We start from the raw sequence: 19638 nt of genomic DNA, 5'->3' as shown, positions 1-19638 counted from the left end.
AGCAGGTTGCCATTTCCTACTTCAGGGGATCTTCCCAATCCAGATATTGAACCAATGTCTCTAGCTTCTCCTGTACTTGTAGGCAGATTCTTTACCACTATGCCACCATATTGTTAATTTTATTAAATAAATGTAATTATAGATTTACTTTGAAACTTAGAATGTTTTGTTTGTTAAACAACTGAAGTACTTCAAAGAGAAAATAAAACATTTTAAATGTCTAAATACAGTTTAAAATATTTAAAGAAATTGAAGTTGTAAAAATCTCTTTTTGAGCTACCTTTTACTTATAAATAGAATAAAATACGTGGATTTTTTTAAAGTTTAAGTTTTCTTTTACGTTGAAAAAATAGATTTTAAATTATATAATTTTAATATGTTGAATGTTAATTTTTTAGACCTCTGACTAGCTACACATGGTTTTTTCTATGCTCAAAAGTCACTCTCAAAGATGCAAAAATAAATAAATAAATAACCCCCCAAAAACTCATCAACAAAAATAAACCCAAAAGCAAAATGTCAACTCATCTGGCAATCTACATGGTAAGTTTCTCCCTAACACACTGTATATTCTTTAAGGTAGGAACTGTCTTCTTTAGCATTATATGTTCAGGGTCTGATGCTTCACTGGTGCCTAATAAACATCTGCTGCATACACGTGGGAAAGAAAGCCTCTGCTGCTTTCCTTTGCACCATCCCCTGTACCCGTCAGTCATCTACCCTTTCATCCTTAGCCATCTGTCTCCTCATTGGATTGTGAGGTGGATAAAACCTTTATTCATGTTACCCCCCTGTACCCAGCATGGAAGAGTATTTAGTAATCTTATCTGCTCAATGGATTCAATGGTTGAAACAACACAAAGTTCTAATTTCATCTTGTCTTAAGTTACTTGCCTCTCTTCTCCTTCAGTATAGCATTTTGTATTGTGTATATATTATGGATTCATGGTATTCTTCCCTATATTACACCGGATTGCTAGCTCTTTGAAGGCAAGTACTGTTGTATTTATCTCTGTATCCATGTCACTTAATACGATGCCTTATCAGAAAGTGATCAATAAATACTTACTGAAGGAATACACTGAAATTTATGCATTAAAGTCAAGTAGACATATCAGGACAGTAGTTGGAGATGCATGACTGAAGTCAGAGTATGGACATCTCATAATGCTGAAACCATGAGAGGGAAGAAATCTTCAAGGAGAAATGGTAGATGTAGAATAAAGGGCCAAGGACTGAATCTTGGAGCGTTGTTCTGTTAACTCATTTAACAAATATTTTTAAACTCATACCATGTGTCAAGCACTAATGAAGGCAGTGGAGAGAGTAATAGCTAAGGTCACTGGTAACTATGATGAAGCACAGCGTGATGATGTTAGCAGAGGTCCAAGAGGATGTGGCGGCACAGCATGGAGGCTGTGGGGGCTGGGGTGACACCATGCACACCCTACTCTTTCTGGCACGTGGTCAGGCTGCACTTTCTCAACCCCTCTGGAGTCAGGGATGATTATGGGGTTTGCCTTGGGACTGAAATGGGAGTAGACTATTTCACTTTCTGAAAGGAGCTTCAAGAGCCATGGCTTGGCTCATTCTCCTGCCTTGGCTATCACAGAATCACACGTGCGATGGAGCCACTATTACCTATTAGCCTGAGTCTCTGAGAAGCTGCAGCAGAGCTTCCTCTCCGAGTTATGGTGGACATGTAGTGTGAGCAAGAAATAAACTCTGTAGTGTTAAGCCCTTGAGATTTTGGGGCCTATTCATTATCACAGCATAATTTAGCCTATTGTGACTGATGTAAGAGCTTATGAAGTCGATGATGGTCTCCTAAATTCAGGAAGTGACATTTAAGCTGAGAACTGAAGGATGAACAATTCACTAGGAAAGAGGGAAGAAAGGGTTCTAAGCAGAGCACATCAATTGTAAGGAAGTGAAGTGAAGTCACTCAGTTGTGGCTGACTCTTTGTGACCCCATGGACTGCAGCCCACCAGGCTCCTCCGTCCATGGGATTTTCCAGGCAAGAGTACTGGAGTGGGTTGCCATTTCCTTCTCCAGGGGATCTTCCCGACCCAGGGATCGAACCCGGGTCTCCCGCATTGTAGGCAGATGCTTTTACCGTCTGAGCCACCAGGGAAGTCAGGCACAGAGAAAATCTAGGAACACCGCAGGAACCAACAAAGTCTGTAAGAATTGAAAGGAAGAGGGGTCAGCACTGGCGCCATGTGTATGGGCAGTGGCGGGTGAGGGATGAAACAGAGGAGAAATGGAAGAGACAGTGGAAAAGTCTAGAAGCTGTTCTGCTGTGGTTCTTTGCTCTTTTTTGAAGACTGGACTAACAGCAGCCAATGTGGCAAACTCAGGTGATTTCTAGAAGTCATTAAAAATAATGCTTGGCTCTTTTAAAACATTTGCTCAGAATTCTATTGATATGAAGGGCTTTGATGCAAGCATATCATCCTGTCTGACAGACTGTCATGTCGTGGGTTTGAGTCACCGGGGCCCAGGGGCCCAGGACATTGTGGACGTAGACTGCTGCAGTAGCCCTGCACTCTCTCTGAATCAGCCCCTCTTCCTCCTCAAAGCTTACAGAGCTTATCAACATCACTTAGGACATTGCTGGGGTCTGAACTACTGATAAATTTTCACCAATTTATCTCAGATACTGTGATTCACAAAGCATTTCAACTCATTCCACAGCTGACTGCATGGGCTACCTCTAACATTTCAGAAGAAAATACCTACAGCCTTTAATGTAGTTTGTTTTGGTTTTGTTTTTTTACAGACAGTTCTTAATGTACTAATTACTACCATGGGGAGAGGAGTGCTCGCAGCTAACTCTCTTAACAGCATACTAACCGTGACAAAGGCTGTGCAATTCCAGTTGTAACCTGACCAGTTTCAGTTGACTCTGCTTTAATTTAAATACACACACATCTTTCACTTCTCTCACACACATTCTTTCCCATAGGTAGTCACACGTGTACGATAAGGTCACCACTCTCCTCCTGAATCCATGTTTCTGCCTAGTTGCCTTAGCCTCTTCCATTTTTGGCTTCCTGGCCCCACGCTAAATAAGGAGATATCAGGATTCCATTGGCAAGTATATGCAATTAGCTGCCAGACTAAAATCTGAGATATTTACATACTGAGTGGGGAAGTTCTACCATAACTGCAGACAGATAAACCCCAAAAGGAGGAGAGATGCAGAAAAAGTAAAACTGTACACACTGCCCCAGCTCAGACACAACAACTCAAGCGCTGAACTTGCCATCAGTAATAGCACCTGGTGAATACACAGTGCCTCCTCCAGACCAAAAGCCAAAACAGCATTTAGCCAGGTGGGCTGAAGCTGGGGCTACTGCTGGTATCTTACAGACTCTTTAAAAAATTAACTTCAATTCTGATCCTTTCATGGAGTAAGATGAAAGTATGATGCTCAAGTTTTTCCTGCTAGAGAGGTTATCAGTAGGGGATCACAGAAGATATCATGCAAAGTAGGATACTTGAAAGAGGGGAGCTGCTAGAAAAACATAAAAACCAAGACTGCACACAGCAAACTGGAGGATACGGTTTTCCCAGCTCTCTCAGGGAGTTTCCTAGAGCATGCAGACTTATCAGAATATATGTATTCTGAGAGTCAGGTGAGAAGTCTGAAAGAGAAGGCTGAAGAAAAGAATGGGGAGAATGAAAGAAAGAAAAAAGTGTGGCGAAGAGTGACGACCGTCAACAGGGCAAAAACGAGAGGTCTACTCTAGAAGATGAAGGCTCTCTTGAAGTCACAAAATCCCACAGTCTACTGAGCTGTGGGCATAAGGGGACTGTCATCATGAACCTCTTTGGTGCCTCCTCTCTTGTGTGCAAAGGCAGGCTGTGGGCCATGAGAGACGACCTAAAACGTGGGGAGCCTGGGCCTGCGGCAGGAGCATGCTGGATGCACTGTGAAAGGAGGTACGGAGCTCCTTTGCCGAGGGCTTGGGAGCAGCTCTGGTCACGGACCTTGGTGGTGCCGAGAGCTCTCAAGGCACCGAGCCCACTCCTGGAATCTTCGCATGAGCTGGGAACCACCTGTGTATAGGGGAGGGGCAGCAGCTGCAGCCTCTGGAGTCCACATGAATGCAAACAGGAACACGCCAGCATTAGCTCCACGTTAGTCCCAGCCTTTTAGAATCACAAACCCCAGCAAAGTGAACTCCAAATAGAGTCTGTCCTCCATTTTCTAGAACCTCTTTAGGGCTCTGAGGTAAGTGAAGCCAAATTCTCTGGCTCTTTTGGGGCCGAAAGAGTTCACCTCAATTCAGAAGTGGTTGGCATTGAAGTACTGAGTTAGTAGGAATCTGTTGACAGTAGGAATTTGATGACTTAGAAAATCCCCAATGTAGTAAATCTGTCAGCAATTAGTTGAAAGCATACTCTAATCATATTTGGTAGCACATAAAAATGTAAGTGAGCAAATTCGAATCGGTGCTATCAGTAATAATCTCTCGTTTCTAAAAATAACTTGGGAGTAGACCAAGCAAACATTAGCTGTCTTCTAATGAAACTGACTCAGGAAGTGGACCTAAACTTTTGGCAAAGCACTCAAGCTTCCTGGAAATGACCCCAAATTCCCTTATTTGTTCTCCCTGCTTTTCAGGAAAAATTCTTACAGTTTCACAAAATATGAGAGACCGACTGGGATATCTTTAATAACATAAGAAGTCACAAGGTCTGAAAGTTAAGTTCTACTGAAGAGCTCCACAATCCTCTTTTGCGTGCCAGACAGAAACAATCGTCAGAAGTCAAAGTATATTAAACAAAAAGAATAAGGGTTTGCCGTCCCTCGACCCCCAGCAGTACAGGGACCTGTGGTCACTTACAGGGTGTCCACTTGTCAGTTACTGCAAGCACAATCTTCAACAAATCAGCTATATGATATATAGGGATGTTAACCAAAAACATCCAAATTCTGTTGCTTAGTAACTGCGGTCAAAAGATCCAGTTTCCAGTTCCGCTCTTTGTATGGACTAAACCATGAAAAGAGGAGGATTAGGCACCATGATTCTGTTCTGTGCAGACTACAATTTGCAGTGGGATTTACAGGAGGATATTCAAAGAAGATTATTTCTTTCTTGCAAAGCTAGTGGAAAGGAAAATGTCTTCCATTAATTTTCAGTCCTTTTAAAAACAAGACTATATGACCTTACTAACGGGTATAGTTTTAGAAATTGCAAATTTTTTACTCGACTTTGTTCAAATAATGTACTCACATCAGACTGTCCTATTTCATCTCTGTACTGACTGTATACTCAGAAAGCATACTAGTTAAAATCAAGATCTACTGCATTGTTATTTTTTTCATTTAATGCCATTAACAGAACTAGCAAATATTTTTTTTTAAAGTATAGATGCAAACATGGATAAAGAAATTAAAATTTTTAAACAGAATAATGTTGGGGAAACATAAAATACAGGAAAAGAGAAAGATCTGTAAATACTTCAACTATCTTAAGGAAACATATAGTATCTCCTTCCCAACAGAATGTGAGAATAATATCTCATACAGAGTTTGCTAGTATTGAGGAGTTTACCTACACAGAGAAAGGATTTATTAAGCAAATCAAGAAGTAGAATTGAATCGAGCATAAACTACTTTCATATATTTTAGCACCAGAATCTGTATGTGAATAAAAAGTAATAGCTTAATTGTAATTAAAGGTCTGAAAGTTAAGTATCTTAATCTTAGATACTCATTAAAGTGAGCCTAACGGCTCTCTCCACTAACAAAAACTCTTGGTTTATGTAACAAAACCAAGCAGTAAAATGATATATAAAGATATTATGGGCAACAGTCCAAGGAAACTGATATATGATGTGGTTACAAGTATAAATTGGCACAACTTTCTTAAGAAGTAGGTTTTATAAACATTAATATTTTTACATAAGTTTTAATAGCAATATTTATCATAAATTTACACCCATTAACATTTTTACCTTAGCAATCTCAGCTCTGAGAATTCACCCTAAGGAAATAACCAGAAATGTATGTGCAATAATAATAAGTAAGAATAACCACTATACTTTATTGAGCACATATTATACCCTAAGGCACTGTATGATACAGCACAAAAATCACCATCTCATTTAATTCTCATAACAATCCTATGAGGCACCTATTAATATTATCCTCATTTTGTAGATGAGAAAATAGAGGTTTACAGGTTAAGTGACTTAGAGCTGGTAAGTGCAGTGGACCTTGGATTCAAATTCAGGTCTATTAGAAACCTAAGTCCAAATTCTCAGCCAGTAAATTTTGATGCTACTCTCAGAAAAATGTAATAAGAAAATGGGGGCAGTCACTGGAAGTTCTAGAGAAGGCAATGGCACCCCACTCCAGTATTCTTGCCTGGAAAATCCCATGGACAGAGGAGCCTGGTTGGCTACAGAACATGGGGCTGCCAAGGAGTCGGACACGACTTAGTGCCTAAACAGCCTCAAATGAGAGTCCTACAGAATACTGTTCATAATTGTGAAAAAACTTGGAAACAACCTAAATGTTCAACAAAAAAGGAATATTTAAACGGACATTACACAGCTACTAATTTAACATAATATTCAGATAAATTTTAATGACAATGAAAAAATTTTATAGGAAGTGGACAAAAACCAGTATGTCCAATGTGATCACCAATACATAATACGTTGTGTGTATGTGTGTCTGAGAAGAAGATGGAAGAACAAATACAGACTTTATTTTCTCCTGTGTTCTTTTCTGCATTTTCTAAATTATTTTTGAAATTGGGAAAAGCTACAGTTCGGGTGTGGGAAGGATGTACCTAAAAGGAAAGAACCGTCTTCTCCAGAATGATTAAAAAAATTATAAATTATTTGTGCTTTGGGGAAAAAAGAAAGACACCGGCTTTCCATTTTCACACTAAAAAAAAAAAAAAAGGAAGGGAGGAGAACAATGGCAGGAGGTAGACTAGAATGCCTAAAGAATGGCATTTATATTTCATTTTCAAAAGCAAACTGGAAGACCGAGCACCTTTAGATGGGCCTGAGCCCTCAGGTTGTCAAGCTATCATTAGGCAACAATGTGAAAATTATTTGCAGGGAAAGATTCTGCAGTATTCCTAATAAATTTCTAAGACACCTCTGCTTCATTCTTTTCTCCATTCTGTTCTTTAGTCACAGAGAATAATATTTTTCTCCAAGGAAAACCCCAAAAGTCTCAATATGAATTTACTATACTGCTGAAACAGAAATATTTTTTGCAACTTTAAGAGTATGCAGCTGATCCAAACAGTGAATCATGAATCCAAACGATTTTAAGTAAGCTGGTATAGACACATTTTTAAACTCCTTAGCCTTCCACTCATCTGAAACCTTACCTTGAAAGGCTGCAACAATTTAAAGATTAAATCATAAGTTATTAAGTCATTAATTTAACCATTTAAGCCTCTAAAATCAGCACATATTACCTTCCCCCCTCAAGTCAATTTGCAAGAGATTGAAATAATAAAAATGATAATATCTCACACTTACAAAGCTGCTTTGATGTGCAGGAGCCTAAAATACTTTAAAAAAAACTTTATAGAAAAGACTAGGACCATCCACCCACATCTCAGAGTACATCTGAGGTAGAATCTGGCAGCTGGTGAAAAGCAATGGAGTAAATTACCATCTGCACAGAAGACTACTTTTAGTAGTGAAGTCGCTCAGTTGTGTCAGACTGTTTGTGACCCCGTGGACTGTAGTCTGCCAGGCTCCTCTGTCCATGGGGTTTTCCAGGCAACAGTCCTGGAGTGGGTTGTCATTTCCTTCTCCAGGGGATTTTCCCAACCCAGGGCTCGAACCCGGGTCTCCCGCATTGTAGACAGACGCTTTACCATAAGATGGAGTTAGGAAAATACAAACAGAATCAGCTGTTCAATTAAATGGGAGGTTCAGTGGCTATGGAGTCCAAGGGCTGTTTAAATTTTTCACCAAAAGAAATGGTTTAAGGGTTCCCTTTAGAGGGAAACATTATAAAAAATACAAAAAACAAAAAGAACAGCAACCCCATCTACATGAGGGAGGTTACTGGTCCTAGAGATTCTGTCCAGGTCTTCCCAGGAATGATAGGTACTACTGGTTTCATCTCAGACACCAGTAGTGTGTCTTATGATATTTAAGGTCTTTTTGTGTCAGGCAACAACATTTCCCTCACTTTCACACTCAGTTTTAACGACCCTGTACAGAATATTTATCTCGACAATTCAGTGTGCAGGGCTGGAATCCTGCTCCAAGCTCTGCCTCCTCCATCCATTTCAAGCAGTCGACACAAATGATTTTCTGCTGCCGGCCAAACATGAGACTAACTTTTCAAACTTACATTTTTGGGGAGTTTGCTTTTGAAAAAATGTATTTTCCTCTTCAATCTCTTCCCTAAAGAAACAGCTAATTCTATCCTACATCTGTATAAAGCGAGGGCCTAGGAACGAGGTAAAAGCACACCTGAGCTGTCTTTACTGGGTAGCAGTCCCATTCTCAAGATTCTCTTCCCTTACTCTGGCAGGCAGATTCTTTACCAGCTGAGCTACCAGGGAAGGCCCCTGGCTTTCTCACATCTCTTTAACTTTTAACTTATAGTCAGTTCTTATCTATAAAATAATCAAGCATGAAAAAAAAGAGTTTAAGTAAAAGAAATACTTCAACTAGGTATATAAATACTAACCTTTCTTCAGTCTGGGAGTATGCAAAATCAGAATATCAGTGAAAACCAAGTGAGGTGAAACAGCATTAAGAGTGTTCAGCACTGATTTTCATTGTTTTTGTTTTTAATGAGCAACCACCTACTATCCTAGATGCCTTACACAGTACTTGCTTGAATGCAAAAGCAATGAACCAGATGATCTGAGAGGTCTTTCAGCGCTAGGATCCTATTCTATGTTGTTGTAACTTTCACCGGTGGTTCAAAGCGGCCATGCTAAGAAGGTGACAAATGGTACTTGGAGAAATGCAGAGACGAGGACCACTCGCCCAAGGTCTGCCGAGCAGACGCTGATTATTATCTAAGACATCACCATCTTTCTGTAGGGGTTTTGAGAATATCTTTCCAATGATATAACTTTGTTCTTTCCCAAACAATATAGTCACCTCAACTGACCCCAGTCTGATTTTGTAGATTGACGAGAGAACTTAAAAAATCCTAAATGAATTTGCTCCACTCTACTCAAACACACTTAACTCAGACCTTTCAGTTGATACAAACTTAAGAAATGAAAAATAATCCTAATACATACTAAGTAAAGCATAATCTGGAAGATAAAGGTACTTTAATAAAAATACATTACAAAGTTAAATACTATATCTAAGAGTCACTGTTTCCCTCCCCCTAAATTCTGCTGATAATTTCACTTGAGAAGAACATAACTGTTATGGCTTATATATATACACGTGTGTGTGTCTACATATATACATGTGCAAAGATAAATATATATGTACATGTGTATGTATACACACACACACACCCGTACATCTGAAAGGTAGGAAGTCAAAATGAAAGTAAAAATCTCAATACCTTCTTCATGGCCTGACACTTGGCTGTCTCAGAAAAGCCAATCATCTTATCAGGAGAACAGATCTTGATGAAGGGGAAGTTGGATTCCTCTGCAATCCTAGCAGCTAAAGCTGTCTTCCCACTGTGAGGAGGGCCTGCATAACAACAGGAGCAAGTCAGGGGAAAAAAGCCAACCTAAGCAAAGGAGAACCAAACAAGTTTAAACTTTTATCCACAAAGTACTGAGGCCTCAACCAGCTGCTCATTAACATTTCCCGACACAATTTCACGGCAGACATGTTTTCTCTTATTAGCAACTAAACAAACTGATTAGCATTTCTCAAAAGTATGATGATATATATTCCTTCTTTCTTTGTCACATAACCTTAATTTTTCAAGCTTCTGGCTAAATATATAAAATGCAAGGGTTTTGCTTCTTTAAAAAAAAAAGAGAGAGAGAGAGAATGCATTCAAATGCATATCAGTACTTATTAGTTCTATCAAATCATTTGTCTAACCAAAAAAAAAAAAAAAAAAACCAAAAACCAATCTTCTTAGGAGATGATATTAGGGGCAGGGAAAATTGCCCCTGCTCAGTTGCTTCAGGTGTGTCCAACTCTGTGATCCTATGAACTGAAGCCTGCCAAGCTCCTCTGTCCATGGGATTCTCTAGGCAAGAATAATGGAGTGGGTTGTCATGCCCTTCTCCAAGGGCTCTTCCCCACCCAGGGATCAAACCCAGGTCTCCTGCGTCTTCTGCACTGCAGGCAGATTCTTTATTGCTGAGCCATCAGGCTAGAAAACTAAAGACTCAGGTCTTCCCCTGAAGGCAACCAAATCTATAAACTCACCTGTATTTAGACAACTCCTCCTTCCCTTCTGTGACTCCTCCTTCCCTTCTGTGTAATAAAAGATGTGCCCCTGTCCCACCTATAAACCGATCAATTAATTGTTCTTTCCTGTCTTCTCAGAAATCTGACATTATCAATTGTACCCTCTCCCCCTATGTTTCACCTCTCCCTCTTCCCTCTCGCCTTTCCAACAGCATTTAAGCATGCTCTAGGCTACTGACAGTTTAATAAAGACGACTCTTTGACTTCACTACTTTCAACACTACTCTGCCTTGTCCCTTCAAAATGGAACCTCCCTAAACAATCATCTACTCCAGCTGCCTTCACTCACCTTCCAAACATCCTCAAACCAACCTCCCTCATGGCTTCCATTCCCATTACATGGCACAGGCTCCCATCAGGGCCACCAATGACCTCGATCTCACCAAATCCAACCTTGTAATCGTTGGCCTCTTAGGAGTATTTGATACAATTGACAGCTCTCTTCTTTCTTTAAATACCTTTCTTGGCTTCTGTGACAGCATGTTCTCTTTTCCTTCTCTTAACTCTCTGGTTATTCTTGCTCAATCTCCATTGTCAACTCTTCCTGCTTTACTTAGTCCTTCAACATTGACACCCTCAGAGATCAGTCCCAGACCCCTCTTCCTTCTCAACCTTCCCTCTCTCTAAGTGACTTCATCCACTCCCATGGATTGAACAATAGTCTACACACTGACAACTCATGAATGTATACTGCTAGCTAGACTTGTCTTCTGAGCATAGACCTACATATCCAATGGGCTACTCAACATTTTCCATTCAATTATCCCATAGAATAGAACTGATTCAGTGACTCAGGGTGTTTAAGGAAGATATTTGTTGTTTAGTCGCTAAGTCATGTCCGACTCTTGCATCCCCATGGGCTGCAGCCTGCCAGGCTCCTCTGTCTATGGGATTTCCCAGGCAAAAATACTGGAGTTGGTTGCCATTTCCTTCTCCAGGGGATCTTTCCTTCTCCAGATTGAATCCATGTCTCCTGCACCGCAGATAGAACTGTTGAGCCACCAGAGAAGCTCAATCATCCTATAGGAACCTTGAACTTATGTGTCTAGAAATGAACTCGTGATCTTTGTTTCTGAAATGAACTTCTCTACTAGAGCTCCCACTCTTAGTAAACAACATCATTTACCAGCCCTGAATAACAGAAACCTGGGGATCATGTTTGACACCTCTCTCCATATTCAATCTAGCTACTATTTCTAAGCTTCAACTTCCTCACCTACAAAATACAGATACAGCAGCATCTACCCTTGAAGGACTGAAGTGGGTTTAAATGAGAAGGTTTGTGTACAGTGCTAGTAGAGTGACTGGCAAACAGTTAAAGAGTTCAAAGAATGTTAGCTTCATTATGCTTCATACTTAATCAATAATTATTATAAAGTCTCTTTTATTCTACCTCCTAAATATTCCTCAAAATAGTCTACATGACTCCATTTCTTCTACTACTATGTAGCTTCAAACCATAATCAGCTCTCATTAAGACTACTGCAACTGCTTCTTACCACTGGTCTTTCCCGCATATTAATATTTTCACCACTCCAATCCACTCTCTATCACAAAGTGGCCATGATGTTTTGAAAATACAAATCTGATCATGTCACTTCAGTGCTAAAAACCCTACAAATGGCTCCCATTGCCCCTCAGGTAAGAGTCTAAATCATTAACACAGTCTACTAGGCTTTGCACGACTGGCTCCTGTCTACTTGTTCAGTCTCATGTTTTAGCCAGTCTCCCTTTCTGTCTCAGTCTCCTTCCAACCCTGGGCCTTTTCATACACTGGTACCTCTGCTTGGAACACTGTCCCCAGTTACTCTGCCCAGCCAGCCTCTCCTCATCCTCTAGGTCTTGGCTTAATGTGTTTCTCCGGGAGCCCTCACCCTCAGACCTTTGGAAAGAACTAGATCTGGTGTCATGTGGACTCACTGAACTTCTCTGTTGTTCTACTCATAACTATAAAAAATAACTGGAGAATAGAATGCCCTTCCTTTTTTGTCTACTTGGTAAAATCCTCACTGATCCTTCAAAGTCTACACTGAACGGTTTCTTTGGCCACTTCCGGGCAAGATGACTTGCATTCATACACCCTTACACACAAACATGGTACTCAGGCCTTTTTCATGACCAAATTGATCCCTGTGAATGTCTCTGTGTCTCCCACAACCGATTCAATGCCTAAAACATAGTAAGTACTCAGTGAACATTTATTTAACTGTTTTGAGTACTATGTTGAATCCTAAGAGTCTACTAAGTAACATGGAAACTTAGATACAGTCCTATAAGAAAATGAGTTGCTATCAATCATCAGTAATATTCTACTCCAAGAAATTTAAATTTGTGCACAATACTGGAACACAGGACGGATTGCGATTTTCAGATCATGAACAAGTTTAGAACCGAAAATTCAGTTTTATGGAATGTGCTAAATGGTTTTGTGTAAGTGCTTTTAAAAAAAACAACAAAAAACTTTTGATGCCATCTCATCACTTTTTCTCACCTTCCAAGAGGACGCTGACCAATGGTGTGCGGTCACTGTTTTTAGTCTGTTGAACCAGAAGTTCCCCATCTTCTAGAACTCGAGTAACTGGATCACCCCATTTGATGATACCATTCATAATGTAACTTGCATAATCCTCTTGGTTTGTGCCAAATGCCTATGAAGGAAAAGGACAGTTTAATGCATTTTCAGCATTAGTATTAAGACTTAAATATTTAAAGGTATAAAGGATGAGTAATAATTCCTACATGCTAGTGCTATAACAATATCCCATATTAATATAAAAACCCTGAAAAGCAAAAAAAACCACCCAAAACTGTTTTATAATTTCTCACTTAACTTTTTACCCAATTAGGGGAAAAAAATTGCTTTTACATGAGTTAATGGAATAAAAAATAGATTCTCGGCTCAGATTCTATGAGAACCCAAGCCCTCTCAATCTCTGAGACAGGGTATGTTCCAACGTGCTTGTTTTTGTAGGGAGGACATGAGCTGTTTCTGTTAAGAACAAAGGGAAAAAGGGAGAATATGGATTTAGAAAATGAAAATGGTTGACTCAGCACACAGAGATACTACCCTAACACTGACTGTAGGTGTCAGGAATTAAAATGGAAATATGAAATTGTATTGGGGCTCTGTGATGACCTAGATGGGTGGGATGGAGGGGGTGGGTGTGAGGGAAGTCCAAGAGGGAGGGGATTTAAGTACATATATAGCTGACTCTTGTCTAACTTGATGAAACTATGACCCATGCTGTGTAGGGCCACCCAAGACAGATGGGTCATGGTGGAGAGTTCTGACAAAATGTGGTCCACTGGAGATGGGAATGGCAAACCATTTCAGTGTTCTTTCCTTGAGAATCCCATGAACAGTATGAAAAGGCAAAAAGATGGGACACTGAAAGATGAATTCTTCAAGTTGGTAGGTGCCCAATATGCTACTGGAGATCAGTGGAGACATAACTCCAGAAAGACTGAAGAGACGGAGCCAAAGCAAAAACAACACCCAGTTGTGGATATGACTGGTGATGGAAGCAAAATCTGATGCTATAAAGAGCAGTACTGCAGAGGAACCTGGAATGTTAGGTCCATGAGTCAAGGCAAATTGGAAGTGGTCAAACAGGAGATAGTAAGAGTGAATGTCAGCATTTTAGGAATCAGTGAACTAAAATGGACTGGAATGGGTGAATTTAATTCAGATGACCATTATATCTACTACTGTGGGCAAGAATCCCTTAGAAGAAATGGCATAGCCATCACAGTCCACAAGAGTCCAAAATGCAGTACCTGGGAGCAATCTCAAAAAAGACAGAATGATCTCTGTTCATTTCCAAGGTAAACCATTCAGTATCACAGTAATCCAAGTCTATGCCCCAACCAGTAATGCTGAAGAAGCTGAAGCTGAACAGTTCTATGAAGACCTACAAGACCTTCTAGAACTAACACCCCAAAAAGATGTCCTTTTCATTACAGGGGACTAGAATGCAAAAGTAGGAAGTCAAGAAATACATGGAGTAACAGGCAAATTTGGCCTTGGAGTACAGAACAAAGCAGGGCAAAGACTAATAGAGTTTTGCCAACAGAACGCACTGGTCACAGCAAACACCTTTTTCCAACAACACAAGAGTCTATACATGGACATCACCAGATCGTCAATAGAGAAATCAGATTGATTATATTCTTTGCAGCCAAAGATGGAGAAGCTTGACACAGTCAGCAAAAACAAGACTGGGAGCTGACTGTGGCTCAGATCATGAACTCCTTATTGCCAAATTCAGACTGAAATTGAAGAAAGTGGGGAAAACCACTGGACCATTCAGGTATGACCTAAATCAAATCCCTTACGATTATACAGTGGAAGTGACAAATAGATTCAAGGGATTAGATCTGACAGACAGAGTACCTGAAGAACTATATGGATGGAGGTTCGTGACATTGTACAGGAGGCAGGGATCAAGACCATCCCCAAGAAAAAGAAATGCAAAAGGCAAAATGGTTGTCTGAGGAGGTCTTACAAACAGTTGTGAAAAGAAGGGAAGCGAAAGGCAAAGGAGAAAAGGAAAGATATACCCATTTTGAAGAGTTCCAAAGAATAGCAAGGAGAGATAAGAAAGCCTTCCTCAGTGATCAAATGCAAAGAAATAGAGGAAAACAACAGAATGGGAAAGACTAGAGATCTCTTCAAGAAAATTAGAGATACCAAGGGAACATCTCATGCAAAGATGGGCTTGATAAAGGACAGAAATGGTATGGATCTAACAGAAGCAGAAGATACTAAGAACAGGTGGCAAGAATACACAGAAGAACTGTACAAAAAAGAGCTTCATGACTCAGATAATCACAATGGTGTGATCACTCACCTAGAGCCAGACATCCTGGAATGTGAAGTCAAGTGGGCCTTAGGAAGCATCACTATGAACAAAGCTAGTGGAGGTGATGGAATTCCAGTTGAGCTATTTCAAATCCTAAAAGATGATGCTGTGAAAGTGCTGCACTCAATATGCCAGCAAATTTGGAAAACTCAGCAGTGGCCACAGGACTGGAAGAGGTCAGTTTTCATTCCAATCCCAAAGAAAGGCAATGCCAAAGAATGCTCAAACTACCGCACAAATTGCACTCATCTCACATGCTAGTAAAGTAATGCTCAAAATTCTCCAAGCCAGGCTTCAACAGTATGTGAACCATGAACTTCCAAATGTTCAAGCTGGATTTAGAAAACACAGAGAAACCAGAGATCAAATTGCCAACATCCGCTGGATCACTGATAAAGCAAGAGAGTTCCAGAAAAACATCTATGTCTGCTTTATTGACTGCCAAAGCCTTTGACTGTGTGGATCACAATAAACTGTGGAAAATTCTGAAAGAGATGGGAATACCAGACCACCTGACCTGCCTCTTGAGACGTCTGTATGCAGGTCAGGAAGCAACAGTTAGAACTGGACATGGAACAACAGACTGGTTCCAAATAGGAAAAGGAGTACATCAAGGCTGTACATTGTCACCCTGCTTATTTAACTTCTATGCAGAGTACATCATGAGAAACGCTGGGCTGGAAGAAGCACAAGCTGGAATCAAGCTTGCCAGGAGGAAAAAAAAAAAAAGATTGCCAGGAGAAGTATCAATAACCTCAGATATGTGGATGACACCACACTTAAGGCAGAGAGCAAAGAACTACAGAGCCTCTTGATGAAAGTGAAAGAGGAGAGTGAAAAAGTTGGCTTAAAGCTCAACATTCAGCCAACAAAGATCATGGCATCTGGTCCTATCACTTCATGAGAAATAGATGAGGAAACAGTGGAAAGAGTGACAGATTTTATTTTGGGGGGCTCCAAAATCAATGCAGATGGTGACTGCAGCCATGAAATTAAAAGACGCTTGCTCCTTGGAAGAAAAGTTATGACCAACCTAGAAAGCATATTCAAAAGCAGAGACATTACTTTGCCAACAAAGGTCCATCTAGTCAAGGCTATGGTTTTTCCTGTGGTCATGTATGGATGTGAGAGTTGGACCGTGAAGAAAGCTGAGCGCCAGAGAATTGATGCTTTTGAACTGTGGTGTTGGAGAAGACTCTTGAGAGTCCCTTGGACTGCAAGGAGATCCAACCAGTCCATTCTGAGGGAGATCAGTCCTGGGTGTTCATTGGAAGGACTATGTTGAAGCTGAAACTCCAGTACTTTGGCCACCTCGTGCGAAGAGTTGACTCACTGGAAAAGACTCTGATGCTGGGAGGGATTGGGGGCAGGAGGAGAAGGGGATGACAGAGGATCAGATGGATGGATGGCATCACGGACACGATGGACGTGAGTTTGAGTGAACTTCGGGAGCTGGTGATGGACAGGGAGGCCTGGCATGCTGTGATTCATGGGGTCGCAGAGTCGGACACGACTGAGTGACTGAACTGAACTGAACCCCAGATATATACTTCCAAGCCTCATAGCAGTGTTAAGATACCTGAAGCAGAAAACAGTGACCCTCTTAAACTATTACATAACATATATAGTCATCCTTACTTATCCTCCCAGACTCCTGGAATAAATAAAAGTAAGTTACTGCTTACTTAACTAACTTGTCATAATTGCCTCTTCCTTATAGCGAAATTACTTGCTTTAAAAAATTTTAAGATAGTTTGGTTATGCAGGGCTCTAATATTTTTGGTAACTATTATGAACAACAACAGCAAAATATTAAACCATTTCCACTGCTGAAAGTATTTTATATTTAAAAGTCACAACAGTCATAAAAAAAAAAGCAGACAGGGCTAAAACAAGTTAATTTCTGTCTTTAAAGGAGATAAGTGCAACAAATAATTATTGTCAAGAATGTATGAAGAATTTATACAAATCAAAAACAGACAACAGAAAAATAGGCAAAAGACATGAACGGCATATCAGAAGATTCTCATATGTCTGACAAACATATGAAGAAATAATTAATTCATAGGTAATCAGTGAAATGCAAATTAAGACAAAAATGAGATCCCACTTTTATATCTAGAAATAGTGAAAGTGGAAGTGAAGTCGCTCAGTTGTGTCCAACTCTGCGACCCCATGGAATGTAGCTCCTCCATCCACGGGACTTTCCAGGCAAGAGCACTGCAGTGGGCTGCCATTTCCCTCTCCGATTTTTATATCTAACGGAATGGCAAAAATTCAGTCTGACAATACCAACTGCTGTACAGGATGCAGAGAACAGGATCTCTTTTACATTACTGGGGGCTTCCCATGTGGCTCAGCTGGTAAAGAACTGGCATGCAATGCAGGAGACCTGAGTTCGATCCTTGGGTTGGGAAGATCCCCTGGAGAAGGGAATGGCTACCCACTTCAGTATTCTTGCCTGGAGAATTCCATGGACTGTATAGTTCATGGGGTCGCAAAGAGTCAGACACGACTGAGCAATTTTCACTTTTCTTTACATTATTGGAGGAAGTGTTTATTGGTTTGACCACTGGGAAAACATTTTGAAATTCCTAGTTCAAGGTTGGACATTCATATTCCCCAAAACCCAACAATTTTATTCCTAAATATATATCTAGGAGAAACTCACTCAAGGATGCCTTAGCAGCACCTGTTTGAAATAACAAAAAACTGGTAATATTCCAACTGTCCATTGACAGGAAAATAGACAAATTATGGCAGTCACACAGTGGAATGTTATTCAGCAATGAAAATAAATGAAATATAGCACAGAGAATCATACAGATGACTCCTGATAATAAAATGTAACAAAACAGAAAGTCTCAGAAGATTAACATATACTACATTTTATTTTATACAGTGTAGACTAATGACTGTATGTCATCAATTAAAGATTAAAATGAATCTAATTCCGTGCACCCAAGGTCCATTTAAGAAAGAAAAAAGCATACACACTTTTTTAAGAGGCCTTTCTACAATTTATTTTTGTACTAATATAGTTACTCAAATATGAGTGGTTGTTTTACAGGAAACAGGTTAATGTACCTTATAATATACGCTCCAACTATAACTCCAACTATGACTGTTGAGTTTTAAGTATATTTTAAGAAAATTGACCTTTTTTAAAAAGAGCACTGAGCATAATTAAAAGTTTCAGAAACGAGAGTAGTGAGAGGAACTAGAGATGTTGAGCAAGAGAAAGGAATGCCCTAGAAGAAGTTGGGGAAAGTTATAAAAGAGATGAGGGTTAATTTTAAATGTCAGTAACTATATATGAAGGATGGATGAATCAGGATGAATTTAAGTTTCTATAGCTTCAGACATATAAAGAACTAATGAAAAGCTAGTTCAAAGCAATTTAAGAACTAACTGTTAGAAAGTCTCAAAATTGAATGGCCTGACTTACAGGATGGTGAGCTCCCTATCATGAGAAATATTTCAGTAAGTCTTGGCTTCCCTGGTGGCTCAGATGGTAAAGAATCCGCCTGCAATGTGGGAGACCTGGGTTCGATCTCTGGGTTGGGAAGGTCCCCTGGAGGAGGGCATGGCAACCCACTCCAGTATTCTTGCCTGGAGAATCCCCATGGACAGAGGAGCCTGGTGGGCTACAGTCCATGGGTCCAAGGGGTTGCAAAGAGTCAGACACGACTGAGTGAGAGAGCCCAGCACAGAGTTACTGAACAGATGTTTCTTATACTGGACAGTTACACTATTGAGATTTTATGTTTTTTAAAAAACTACACATGATATAATCTTCCAAAATACGGGGTAAAACAGCACTTATTTTTCTCCTGATTTGTTATTTTTTGACTTACGCATCACTTGATATTTGTACTCACTGGTTTGATATCATTTTCCAAAGAAGCAAGGAAGTCCCCTCTTGTCACCTGCAGGCTCTCTGCTTTCTCCATGTCCACTTCCACTTTAGTACTGGCCTAATGAGAAATGAAAACAAAGTGTAAAGGACTTCCAAGATTAAAGAATATTTTCAGCCTAAGAATATATCACCTGAGGATTTAAAAGGCCTATTTCCACAGAATAAAAAACATAAAAAACAAATTCACAAACATATATGTCCTTCGCCTGAACGATTTCACTTCTAGGTGTTTATCCCATGAATATACTCACAAATGTGCACAAAGTTGTATGCACCAGGAGATCTACTATAGCAATCTCTAAGAGCAGAAGACAGGAAGTACAGTAAAAGTCCATGGAGAGGGTACCAGTTAAGTGAATTATGACACATCTATACTGAAGAGCATTAGATAGCCATTTCCCCCCCCAAAATGAGGCACGAGGAGAAGAAAATATAAAGAGGGGGTC

General features: G+C 40.0%; 1 protein-coding gene across 3 annotated transcripts in view; it reads right to left on the bottom strand.

Moving 5' to 3' along the window:
* Nucleotides 1-19638, bottom strand: part of NSF (N-ethylmaleimide sensitive factor, vesicle fusing ATPase) — a 149238-nt gene that overhangs the window by 29034 nt on the left and 100566 nt on the right. For 2 of the 3 annotated variants that reach the window (XM_040245078.1, XM_040245079.1), the window contains exons 13-15: nt 19155-19250; nt 12903-13059; nt 9540-9673 (exon numbers count right to left, since the gene is read on the bottom strand). In XM_040245078.1, the coding sequence (XP_040101012.1) occupies nt 9540-9673; nt 12903-13059; nt 19155-19250 (387 nt within the window). Of the gene's footprint in view, nt 1-2757; nt 5118-9539; nt 9674-12902; nt 13060-19154; nt 19251-19638 lie in introns of those variants that run through there. The other variant, XM_040245080.1, reaches the window with a different exon arrangement.

This window comes from Oryx dammah, unplaced genomic scaffold (genome assembly GCF_014754425.2).
Source record: "Oryx dammah isolate SB20612 unplaced genomic scaffold, SCBI_Odam_1.1 HiC_scaffold_8, whole genome shotgun sequence".
Taxonomy (NCBI): Eukaryota; Metazoa; Chordata; class Mammalia; order Artiodactyla; family Bovidae; genus Oryx; species Oryx dammah.
This window is presented reverse-complemented; position numbering and strand designations above follow the sequence as displayed.